This window comes from Schistocerca nitens, chromosome 11 (assembly GCF_023898315.1).
Source record: "Schistocerca nitens isolate TAMUIC-IGC-003100 chromosome 11, iqSchNite1.1, whole genome shotgun sequence".
NCBI lineage: Eukaryota > Metazoa > Arthropoda > Insecta > Orthoptera > Acrididae > Schistocerca > Schistocerca nitens.
The window spans coordinates 107,294,454-107,307,630 of NC_064624.1; the positions used below are offsets into that span (position 1 = coordinate 107,294,454).

The 13,177-nt window shown below is 43.3% G+C and overlaps 1 protein-coding gene across 1 annotated transcript in view; it reads left to right on the plus strand.

The window, feature by feature from the left end:
* The window catches only part of LOC126213559 (uncharacterized), a 641,937-nt gene that overhangs the window by 609,892 nt on the left and 18,868 nt on the right, over positions 1–13,177 (plus strand). Inside the window, exons 21-23 of the mRNA XM_049941391.1 lie at positions 1,657–1,915; positions 4,662–4,963; positions 11,643–11,925. Of these exons, the coding sequence (XP_049797348.1) occupies positions 1,657–1,915; positions 4,662–4,963; positions 11,643–11,925 (844 nt within the window). The remainder of the gene's footprint in view (positions 1–1,656; positions 1,916–4,661; positions 4,964–11,642; positions 11,926–13,177) is intronic.

A 13,177-nucleotide genomic window follows, 5' to 3' on the forward strand; every position in this document is an offset into this window, starting at 1 on the left:
TGTACCAAAATACTCAGAAATATTCCTGAATTGCCTCTGTATTTGCGGATGATGAGAGGACTATTGACCATCTTGTGTGTGTGTGTGTGTGTGTGTGTGTGTGTGTGTGTGTGTGTGTGTGTGTGTGAAGAGGACGGGCTGGCTGGGGAGGGGGGGTGGAATAATTACTGTGTGTGTGGTGGCTCACCTCCCCCCCCCCCTCCCCCCTCTACCACACGCGCACACGCAATTTTTTTTTTTTTTTTTTACAGTGTGTTGCAATCCATAGTTGAATATTTGTCCTTTATGAAGCATACTGCTCATGGACTTAGTTAATTTTCTGTTGTCTTGCCCTAATTTATATATTTAAAAAATCTTTGTTTCTGTCAGCTGATAAAATGTATCATTCTAATTTACTTACTATTTGAATTATTGGGAAGATCAATTCGTAGTCCACACTTGTCCATGTGATACGTGAGGTGTGAGCAACCTGCCCTTAATTTTTAACTGTCCCAAAGTTATTCCTGTGTTTCCTCCTTGAGGAGGGAGCTATTAGTTCTGAAAGCTGTGATTGTGTCGAATACTTCTGTGTGTGTGTGTGTGTGTGTGTGTGTGTGTGTGTGTGTGTGTTGGCAGCACTACTAAACATTTCAACTCAGTGACTGTAAGTATTGGCCAGAAATTCTCTGTTACTGTACATTAATATGGCGTATAAAGATTAGTATAAGTACTGGGTGATCAAAAAGTCAGTATAAATTTGAAAACTTAATAAACCACGGAATAATGTAGATAGAGAGGTAAAAATTGACACACATGCTTGGAATGACATGGGGTTTTATTAAAAAAAAAAAAAAGATATATACAAAGTTCACAAAATTTCCGACAGATGGCGCTGGACAGCAAAACGTCAGTAGCTGCTACCATGACGGGTGAGAGGTACGCTGATATGTTACAGAATCGCATTATTCCCAGCCTGGCTGATAAACACCTGCTGGAACGCACGATGTTTATGCAGGATGGCACTCCACCCCATACTGTTAGACGCGTGAAAGATCTCTTGCGCGCATCGTTTGGTAATGATCATGTGCTGAGCTGCCACTTTCGTCATGCTTGGCCTCCCAGGTTCCCCAGACCTCAGTCCGTGTGATTATTGGCTTCGGGGTTACCTGAAGTCGCAAGTGTATCGTGATTGACCGACATCTCTAGGGATGCCGAAAGACAACATCCGACGCCAATGCCTCACCATAACTCCGGACATGCTTTACAGTGCTGTTCACGACATTATTCCCCGACTACTGCTATTGTTGAGGAATGACGGTGGACATATTGAGCATTTCCTGTAATGAACATCATCTTTGCTTTGTTATACTAGTTATTGCTATTCTGATCAGATGAAGCGCCATCTGTCGGACATTTTTGAATTTTTTTTTTTTTTTTTCTCATAAAACCCCATGTCATTCCAAGCACGCGTGTCAATTTGCACCTCTCTATCTACATTATTCCGTGATTTATTTAGTTTTCAAATTTGTACTGACTTATTGATCACCCGGTATATTGGGGCTGCATGTCTTTTTTAAAACAGCAATGTAACAAAGACTGTAGTTTCTTGATAATTTGTAGCTGCAGCTTCAAAGCTACGGCATTAAAAAAATAACAGAAAATGATTTTGGATTTCAGTAGCAGTAGCAGCAGTGAAGGATCAGGTGCAACGGCAGATGCCTCGGCAGCAGTGCCGCGGTCAGAGCGGTCGCCCGAGGACTCGCATAAGACGGCGGGAGAGGCTCGGGTCACGGAAGTCGGCACGAAGCCGCAGCCGCAGCCGCAGCCGTACCGGCCGCCGGCAATCAGCTTCGCCTCTTGGGGCGAACGGCCGCGCGACCGTGCCGTCTCGCTCAAGGTGGACAGCGACTACCGCGTGGGCGGCGCCCACACTCAGGTGAGGCGGCAGCTGGCGGTCGTCCGATCTCTTTGCCGTTCTGACCCGGCACATTCCGGGAGTACCGTATTTTCACAGGTACGCGGGCAACTGTCGAAGTTGCGACACTGGCGAGAGAGACGAGTAACAATATTTTATGCGCAGTAAGAAGAATAAGCGATGAAATTTATTGGCGGTGCAGGGGTATGCTGGGTGTAAACCTTAATGCACGGAGCTGTCACCTCTGGCAGCGACGACTTTTCTGACCTGGCCGAGCACCGAATCGTACATAGCTCGGGTGGCACACACAGGTCCTTCATCGTGTGCCGCTTTGACCCCGTTCCGTAGTACGTCAGCTGTGGCGGTTGGTGAGTGTGGTGTGCCAGACTGTCGGCAACCCGTGAACGGACGTATCCGTACGGTGAGGGTCCCGGAGGATGGAGGACGTGCCAGTCGAAGTGACGGTCGTGGTGGCACGGGTGAGGTGCGATCTTGTGATACCTAGTTGAAAGGTGCCTCTGAAACACCTGTGACACAGCACAGAGCTGCCGAATTTGACACGTGTCCAGATTACCACTTGCACAAACTGGAGGTGACTATTGTGTACCTGTAGGTATCCGGTACCGTCACGGGCTGACCGAGGAGTAAAAGTTTAGTATAGGGCAGTGCCGTACTTAGGTTTTGTGCAGAAATGTTGTCAGCACTTGCCGTGAGGTGTGATGTGAGCGAAAGGTGACGTGTCAACTGTTTGTGTTGTGCAGCCAGTGAGAGAGCTGCAGGCAGATAACGTATTTTGAAGTAATACGTTTGGAAGAAATGGTGCAAAATTGCTGTAAACGAGGATTAGAAATTTAATTTTTCCTTGTTTGAGTGACATCTGTTTAAACTCTGCCCATATCTGCAAACTGAGGACATCATCTGAACCTGTGGTATATTTGAGAAAGCAGTGATGTATTTCTCTGCATTGTGTTGCTACACAGTCAATCTGTGAAGCACATTAAGTGGATCTGTGTATTCTAATTATATCGTGGGAGGGGGTAGGTGGAGCACTGTTTATAATTAAATCGTGGGAGGAGGTAGGTGGGCCAATGTTATATTAATATATCTAATGTGCACCTCTGTTATGAACGAACATTGATCTACCTGCTCTCTCGCAGGATTTAAGTAAAAAACGTTGATCGACTTACGCAGTGTGCTCACATAAATCAATTGTGTATTTATTTCACTACAACATTTTATACTTTTGTGTCTCTGCAATTAATCTGTGAGACGTGAACCAACATCGGTCTCACTTTATAGCACTCACTGCCACAATCAAAAAATATTTCTCATGAAACTCGCTAACACACTGAAAAACAGCAGATAAGTTAATGGTTTTAATTTTGATGCCAGATATATATTCTCTCTCTTCTCAACTCTCATTGGTGATGCCAAAGAATTGTCCCATCAGCTGCACAAAGGTGATGCGGCTAACCTCTGAGCCGGATAAGCACTGCCGTGACTGCTTCTGGCCCCGATCTAGACTTTAGCCAAACCGGGCTCGTATGCGGTGTCAAATGCGGTGTGTCGACATTCGTTCTCCTCGGAACCTCTCCACGTAGACGCGTTGCTCGAGCGAGGTACATTACGCGAAACTAGAACTCGCTCGGAAAGACGTTGCGGTACCACTCGCGTGGTGGGTATTGTCGTGTGACGCAGCACTTCTCGACTTGGTGACATATCTGGGATAACTGCAGCGAGATGAGAGGCAGTCCTCCAAACCGAAGTACTTCTCGCTTTCCCCATTTTTGAACTAAACACTTCATTCTTTCGAATGAATTGAAGGCTCTGTAGCATTAGACCACCGGCAACACACGAATCTGCTAGAGTTGCATCATTGCTATTCCCGTGTATTGCTGCGTGTACGTCTCGGCAGTCTCGACACTCTGATGTGGGCCCCGCGTGAAACTCGACCGAATCGCGCCGGGTGACGGACGTGTTGAGAAAACACCTGTTTGTGAGTGTGGATGAAAACCTGTATTAAAAGCTACTTATTAGGGCTCAATATAAAGCAAATTACTAAATGGCTCGACAGAAGTAATTTAACAGTGGCAAAACAGTCAAATATTTCTGCTCGGAACAGAATGGGCTAGACTCCTTCGACTGTTTTCATTCAGTTGTACCCAGAGCGAGTTCACTTGAAAGAAATGAATGGATAATAATCCTATGGATATGTGAAACTAAAAACAAATGAATTGAATGTTTTCATTGAGTACCTCACGCTGACTGGTTTCAGTCAAAAGAATGAATGAATAATCCAGCCGTCATGTGAAGCTGTAACCGACTGAACTGATTGTTTTCATTTGCTCGTATCATTACTGGGGTGTACTCACTCTGTCGGCTTGTCACTGGCTCTTCCCCTTTCTATCCAATCTGTGCAAAAGTTTTCCCACAGTCTCACCACGTTTATGCCGACAAGAGAAGTGATGTAGCAACAAGTTTGGCTTATACGTAAACTCGGGGTAGTTGTTGGTAATAATTTTCTTTGCTATACGGAGCATATTCTTTGTAGAATCGGGTGTTAGTGAGGACACTTTGATTCCCGTACACATTCAGTTTTGTTCTGTAGTGTGATGTGTAAAAAATTTATTGTTGCAAATTTGACTGCTTCAGTTCAAGAAGCTTTCACAAATATTTTATTTGTGTGTGTGTGTGTGTGTGTGTGTGTGTGTGTGTGTGTGTGTGTGTGTGTGCGTGCCAGTTACTGCATCGTAGTGGATTGTTGCAGGCACAACAAACCTCACAAGAACCTCAGACTGCCAGTGCAGATGCTACTGCCGACATCGCCAAAGCTCCCACACTCGACGGCGCGGTACCGGAGAAAAAGCCGGAACTGGTGACGGCAGTGCCTTCCGGACAGAACGTGCACGTCAGGAGTGGCGAGCCGGCACCTGCACTTGCACCTGCACCTGCACTTGCGCCGCCAGCTGCTGCCAAGGTGGAGCCCACGGTGATCAGGATATCGACTGCGGAGCCCAGGATACGCGCCGTGCAGCTGAAGGCGCAGCCCGCTCCCTCTGGTGTGCAGAGGTGAGGGTGTCATTTCGTACAGAGGGTAGGCGAATACCTCTAGACTGGGACGCGTAATCTGTCTCGTGCGTGTTGCCGTCTCGGATGTTTGTATCGTGCCTTTGTCCTCTGAATGTGATATTCATTCCGTATCGAGTCTTCTGGGCCGTCTCGGATTTAGGTGAAACTTGGCATAAGAACCTTCAACATCGCAGTGCGTCAGCAATCGTTGGTTAATATATTAAAATACTAAAAACTCGCCTAGATTGTGAAAAAAGCACCTAGTGTTAAGTGTTTTGACCATTTGTAGCTGCAGTTTATGGCGGGTCGCTGCCCATCGAACATAGGCCTGTGTGAGGTGAAGCGTACATCATTAAGTAAAGTTGTGGTTTTGACTTTGTACTATGTACTGTTAGTGTTTTCCTTTTCTTTTTCGTTTATAAATGTATAGTTATGGTGTTCTTTTAACCATTGACAAAGGTGTTCTTAAGCACTTGTGGGTTTTATTGTTGTTCTGAAGAAGGTTTAGTTATCTATGCCGAAACCTGGGTTAACACTTAACACTAGGTGCTTTTTTTGCAATCGAGGTGGGTTTTTAGTTTTTTAATATAGAAAGTTGGCATATTTGTTCTTCCTATGGAGTTGTAAAGCTCCTCCACATACTTACGCAATTAATTTTGTGGCTATCAGACTCGAGTACGGGAGCTTTACGGTGAGAACATTTCGTTACTAAGTAAACTTGACCGTGTTGCCCTCTTATAATTTTCAAATACTAAAGTTCCTCAGTCAGGAATTGGAAAGACGTTGCGGTACCACTCACGTGGTGAGTATTGTCGTGTGACGCAGCACTTCTCGACTTGGTGACATATCTGGGATAACTGCAGGGAGATGAGAGGCAGTCCTCCAAACCGAAGTACTTCTCGCTTTCCCCATTTTTGAACTAAACACTTCATTCTTTGGAATGAATTGAAGGCTCCGTAGCATTAGACCACCGGCAACACACGAATCTGCTAGAGTTGCATCATTGCTATTCCCGTGTATTGCTGCGTGTACGTCTCGGCAGTCTCGACACTCTGATGTGGGCCCCGCGTGAAACTCGACCGAATCGCGCCGGGTGACGGACGTGTTGAGAAAACACCTGTTTGTGAGTGTGGATGAAAACCTGTATTAAAAGCTACTAATAACAGTACAAACCAATATTACTCATTTTAAGCAATGTAAACTCCAGGTTGGAATGTCAACAAGGTAGGAAAAGATACTTACCGTAAAGATGACATGTTAAGCTGCAGACAGGCACAATTGAAAGACACTTACACACAAGTTTTTGCCACAATCTTTGCCAGAACAGGAAAGAGAAACAAACAGGTGCAATGTCAGGAGGTTGTCGGGCAGGGTGTTGGGGAAAACAGAGCAAGGAAAGAAGGAGCAGGGAAAGAGGGGGCAGAGGATAACATACTGTCCCAATAATTTCCACCCAATAGTTTCCACTCCCTCTGTCCTATCACCTCTTCCCCACCCTCACCTGCCACTCTCTTTGTGGTCCAGTCTCTGCCAGTGCACCTGTCCATCTTTCCCCATTTTTCTCCTTTCTCGCCCCCTTTTTCCCCAACTCTCTGCCTCACAGCCGCCTGACACCGTGCCTGTTGGCAGTCTAATCCCTGCGCACTCTGAAAGCATTCCTCCACCCTCCCCCAACTCTGTGCCCCACCTGGACTCTGCTATTTCTTCCCCTTCACCACCCCTCCAGATTTTTGCTTCCATTTCACACGACAGTTGCATTCTGGTCCGAGCTGCTCTGCTGGAGTTGGCAGTAGTGTGTGCTCGATGTGTGCTTGCTTCTGTGAATGTATGCTGTTTGTGCCTGTCTGCAACTTGACGTCTCATCTTTACGGTGAGTGGCAAACTGTCTATTCCTACATTACTCTCTGCTACATTTCTCTGTTTTAATATCTGACATGTTACACATTCCATAACAACGCTTAGGTTTATCCCCTCCGGTATTAACTGTTAGTCTCATTTCGTACTCATTTCTACATTAATTTACCAGTTTCTCAATGTTCACAGAAGCTGTATAATATTTGTTCAAATTTCAATATGTCCCCCTAACTGAATTTTCTTAACGACAACCACGACGCTGTTTCTTTCCTCTAGTTTCACAACTAAGCCCGTGCATATTTCAGCAAATAAATTGAATCGTACGTTACTTTTACCCTACTGACTGACGAATACCTCGAAATTTGCAATAGACTCTTTAGCGTGTTTTTCAGACAGTTTACACGTGATGCAGTTGCGTGCGACTGCCTAATAAAAATCTCACGTGACAACTTCCGACTCACATACATGCACGCCACCATCGGGAAAAGCTGCTCACTGCCTCGAAAATTCAAGAAAGCACTGATGACTGAGGAGTGTGATTCACTGTATCAGATTACCAAAGAAACCAGTAGTTCTTACAAGAAAAATTAACTGTACCAAATTTCAGCTTTTAACCTCTCTCTCACCATTTTACTGCACTTCCACTTAGGAGGTCCTGCAATTTTTAACATTGTGGTGATTTAAAAGACATTTGCTAATGTTTTAAAAGTAAACTACCATTTATATGATAAATAAACTGTGTGAAATATGGTGGTTCTGTACTCTGTGGTAAATGGACTGGAAGAAAATCCCCCAATACATGCTAGAAAAACAATCAAGACGTGAAGAAATGCATACTTAAATTTTCGTATTTTGTTTTGTAAAAAAAGAAATGGTGCTTCGTTACATCAAATATAAAGGGGAAGGGCACAGTTACTTCAGAAAATGAAATTAAAAAGGTTTTTGCTCCTTTGTTTCTTCTTGTTTTTGTAACACATAGTAGTTTTTAATTTTGCCTTTAGAACGTAAAGTAAACTACTGAAATTTTCAAAGTACCTCAAGAATATAATTTTGGCAAAACTGAAGGTGCTTAAACTCATAAAATAAACAAAATCGACCAAATGTATGCAAAAAATGTCAAAATACGAGGGTTGCTCGGAAAATAATGCACTGCATTTTTTTTTTCTGAGCCAACAACAATGCTACGAATGTGAAGTGTTACATATGTATTACATGAAGTCTGCTGAATGACCGGGCCAAGTTTCCGTCACTTGCGACAGAGAGCGTAGCTGCAGGACAGTTTCAAAATGGCATCTGTACGTGATGTACGTTACGAGCAACATACCGTCATTGAATTTCTCACTGCAGAGGAAGAAACTGTGGGGAATATTCACAAATGTTTGTGCAAAGTCTATGGAGCACCTGCTTTTGACAGAAGTACAGTTAGTCGCTGGGCACAGAGGGTGAGGTCATCGTAAGCCAGTTCGGTGGAACTCCACAGTTTGCAGTGGCGGAAAGACCTGTCCACGGCTGTCACACCTGACGTAGTCCCCTCGGTCTTCCACTTGTTTGGGCCATTAAAGGATGCCATTCGTGGATGCCATTTGTGGAAGACATTTTGAGGACCATGAGGAGGTGATTCACACAGTGAAGCACTGGCTCCGCTATCAGGACAAGGATTTGTACCGACAGGGCATACACACCCTTGTTTCCCACTGGAGGAAGGCCAGAGAATGGAATGGAGATTAGATGGAAAAATAGGGTGTGTAGATAAAACACGATTCCTTCGTGTGTGTGTGTGTGTGTGTGTGTGTGTGTGTGTGTGTGTATAATTCTCATTATGTTCAATAAGGAACTGTTGAAGAAGAAAAAAATGCAGTGAGTTACTTTCTGGGCAACCTTCGTAATTAATTTTGTTAAACATCTCTGCTTACACATAATTTCTAACAGTAACATATTTTCTGTAAAGCACTCATGACTCCCCTAAAAGCTGATGCTTTAGAAGGTTTAGCAACAGCAACAGCAAGTGCATTGCAAATTGCTATTGAACAAGTATCCTATCACTTGCGGCAGTGGAATTACAGCAAAGTCCTGAAGATTGCACAAATCACGCGGTATCATCATCTGCTGTTGTATGTAAGTGACTGATTACGCCAGTACCACAGAATGAAATGCTTACAAGCTACGTATCTAGATGGTATCAAATTGTCTTCGCCCACACGAGAAGCCAATGAATATTATTTTGAAGTGGGCTCCACATTGTTACTGGCACTCTTTGCTTCCGAGTTCACTAAACAATCTAGTGGCTTAAAGTTATGGAAACTTACACTTGCACGAAGTGTCTGAAGTTCCCAAAATGTTCACTTGGGTCACAGTGCGTCTGATTTACAGACGCTTCAGAAATAAAATGTTAAGTACTGTCATTTTGTGTCATCACACAATTAAAAATGCCAAAACATTTAAACTTTGAAGTGCTGTAAAATGGAAACAGGGAGAGATGAAAAGCCAAAACTGGCACGGTTACTTAAGTTTCAACAGAACGTGAGATTGCGGATGAGAAAACGCATTGTTCCCGGTCAAATTGATACGGAATCACATGGAGGCAACTTTGACGGTAATAAGAGTTACTGGATCTAATCCTGAAGATTTGTCGTATTCTAATTCTCGCTGCACTTGTGTGTTTGTCGTCTATGGAAATCTGAGTGTTATACTATTCATCATAGAATTCTTTACCGAAGTGACTGACTGGAGAATCTTTTGGATGTGTTGTATTTTATGTGCGTATGCCGTGCAGTCTCTTTGCCAAATAAAATTTTTTGATACACTGAAATATTAGAACCACTCACTTAGTAGTGTGCTGGTCCACCTTTTCAATGAAATACATCCATTCTTAGTGACAAAAATTCAGGGGGGAGGGGGAGGGAGGAATGTCAAAAAATTTTTGACGAGCAATATTATATGCGAAAGCTTAGTTTTTTTATCAAAGCTATGCTGTATCTATATTAATTTAAAGCATTAACTTTTCATATTTGTCTGTTCCCACTTCTTAAACAATGACTGCATTACATGTCACATGCTGTGAATATCTGCTGTGATTGACTGTGAGATCATCTGATGTGAGCTGTGATTGGCTGACAAACAGCACATCACACAATGCAGTCTCTATTTCAGTGCTGCAAAAGCTGCTGTGCTTTGTTTGGTGAAATTTGTGTTCTGTAATACTCAAATGTGCAGTATACTTCATGTTGCATCAAAGATATTTCCAAAACACATTGCTTTTTTTGCTGGATTTTGTTTCGTAAAGTGCCAGGAAGTTATTTGCCAGTGTATAAAACCTTTACTATTTAAAGAACTGATAAATTCTACAGCACGCGCGCACACACACACACACACACACACACACACACACACACACACTTTTTCCCCAGGCAAAAATACAGTATGCCCAGGGTGAAAGTAAATATCTTCTACGTTAACTGACAATACAATCTTCATAGGAGCCGTAAAATTTATCAGTCCTATAAGTAGTAAAGGTTTTATACACTGGCAAAGAACTTCCTGGCACTTTACGAAACAAAATCCAGCAAAAAAAGCAATGTGTTTTGGAAATATCTTTGATGCAACATCAAGTATACTGGACATTTGAGTATTACAGAACACACACAAATACACTTTTTCCCCAGGCAAAAATACAGTATGCCCAGGGTGAAAGTAAATATCTTCCACGTTAACTGCATGTATTACTATGAGCAGACCTCACTGATTTTTTCCCCATGAACTTAAAATCGCTTTCTCCATTTTTTCCTTTACTGCATGCTCAGTGCAGAGATGGAATAATGTTGGGGGATAGGCTGCAATCCTATCTCAATCTCATCTGAACTGCTGTGTCCCTTTTAAAACCCCTACGACTGCAGTGTTGTGGTTTCAGTGCAAGTTGTAGGTAACTTTTGACTCCCTGTGTTTACTCATAGCTACTGTAAGAAATTATTGGGCATGTGTTCCATACAACAGAACCAGATAATCCGACTGTAAATACGTGGGTAATCCCAAAAGTAAGGCCTCCTATTTTTTTTTATAAGTACATTGACCTATTTATTTCTACAATGGTTAAAATCAATTTACGGCTTGAACATTTAGCTATTTTTGACACACTCTCACTTTCTGTCAATGCATTTTTGTAGATGCTGTGGCAGTTTTTGTATGCCCATATCATACCAGCTTGACGCCATGCTGTTCGGAAAGTTACGAACCTCTTCTTTCACCTCGTTGTCGGAGCTGAATAGCTTTCCGGCCAAATGTTTTTAACCTAGGGAACAGGCAGTAGTCACTGGGTGCCAAGTCAGGACTATAGTGTGGGTGGGTGATTATGTTCCACTGAAAGTGTTTCAGGAGAGCAACGGTTTGCCAAGCGATGTGTGGGCGAGCATTGTCATGGAGAATGTGTACGTCCTTTAACATTCCTCTTGTCCTGTTCTGAATTGCCCGTTTGAGTTTTTTCAGAGTCTCACAGAACCTGTCAGCGTTAGTTGTGGTCCCAGCGATTCAGCTCCGACGACGAGGTGAAAGAAGAGGTTCGTAACTTTCTGAACAGCATGGCGGCGAGCTGGTACGACATAAGCGTACAAAAACTGCCACAGCAGCTACAAAAATATATTGACAGAAATGGTGATTATGTCGAAAAATAGCTAAATGTTCAAGCTGTAAACTGATGTAAACCATCATAGAAATAAACTGGTCTATGTACTTACAAAAAAAATAGGAGACCTTACTTTTGGGATTACCCTCGTAACTCGTTGCCTTTACCGGTTGCTGTCAAATCACTGACTAATCCCTATCCGGCCGACAGGTCGGACCCCGCGGCCGCACGGAGGGACGGTGCCGCCCTGACGATGCGCATCATCTCGCACACGACGGCGGCTCCCTTCGTGAGGCAGGGCACGACGAGCGTGACGGTGAACGGGGACGAGCGAGTGGTGCCCGTGGTGCGTGCCGTCGAGCTCAAGAAGTCGGTGTTGCAGCAGGTGGACAGGAACGGACAGGTCGACGGTGGGGAAGAGGAGGAGAGGTTTGTCGGCGTCAGCTCCCTCGCCAAGAGGTTCTCCGTCCTCGGGGACAACACCGTCGTGCAGGTGGGTTCTAGCTACTCGTAATGTCGAACTACTGTTATCACAGCCACATTTTAAGTTCATTTACCGGGTGTACCTGTATGAAATGAGCGTTTTTTTGTGAAAATGAAACACTAATTTTGAATTGAAAAGTAAAAACATTTTATTCAAAGTACTGACCATTGCTTTCTATACATTTTGACCACGTTTCTGGCAATTTGTGGGCACCACGTCAATAGAAATGTTCGTCTTTTGAAGCAAAACAACAGACACCCAATTTTAGACTTCTTCGTAAGAATTGAAGTGTTCCTCAGCCGATGTGTTTCCCATTCATGAAAACAAATGGGGGGGTGGGGTAGCAGCTCCCAGCCAAGTGTTTTGATTGTATCCTGAACCAGTTTTGCTTTGTGTGCAGGTGCATTCTCGTGTAAAAAAATTACTTTGCCGTGTCTTCTGGCCCATTCTGGTCTTTTTTCGATCAATGCACAGTTCAGATTGATCATTTGTCGTTTGTAGCAATTAGTATTCAGTTTCACTGGGTTTTAGAAGCTCAAGATACACCACACCTTTCTGATCCCACCAAACACAGAGCACTGTCTTCATGCCGAATCGATCTGGTTTTGCAATCGATGTTGACGGTTGTCCCGGATTAACCCACGATATTTCCCATTTAGGATTGTTAAAATAAATCCATTTTTCATCGTTGGTAACAATTCGATGCAAAATTTATTTTCTTTCTTGTCTTTGAAGCAAAATTTGACAAATGGTTTTTCAGTTTTCCATCTGTCTTTCATTCAATTCGTGTGGCACCCATTTTCCAGACTTTTGGATCTTTCCCATAGCATTCAAACGGTCAGAAATTGTTTGTTGTACAACATTTAGCATTGCTGCCATTTGCTTCTGACTCAAAGTATCATCTTAATCCAATATTGCTTGCAATTCGGCATCTTTGAACTTTTTTGGTGGTCTTCCACATTCTTCATTTTTTACATCAAAATCATTATTTCTGATGCGTTGAAACCGTCTTTTGCACGTCGCTTCTGATAGAGCACGGTCACCGTATGCCTCGACAAGCATTCAATGCAACGCTGTAGCACTTTTCTTCAAATTAAAACAAAAAATTAATGCGTTCCACAGATCATTACTTTCTGGTACAAAATTCGACATTGTTTACACTATGAAAACGTATGATGTTGTTTGTTCCGTGACTTGATGTATACTAAATATCTTCGACAGATGTCATACCGATCAAACAAAAAACAAATTAAGGCTCGTT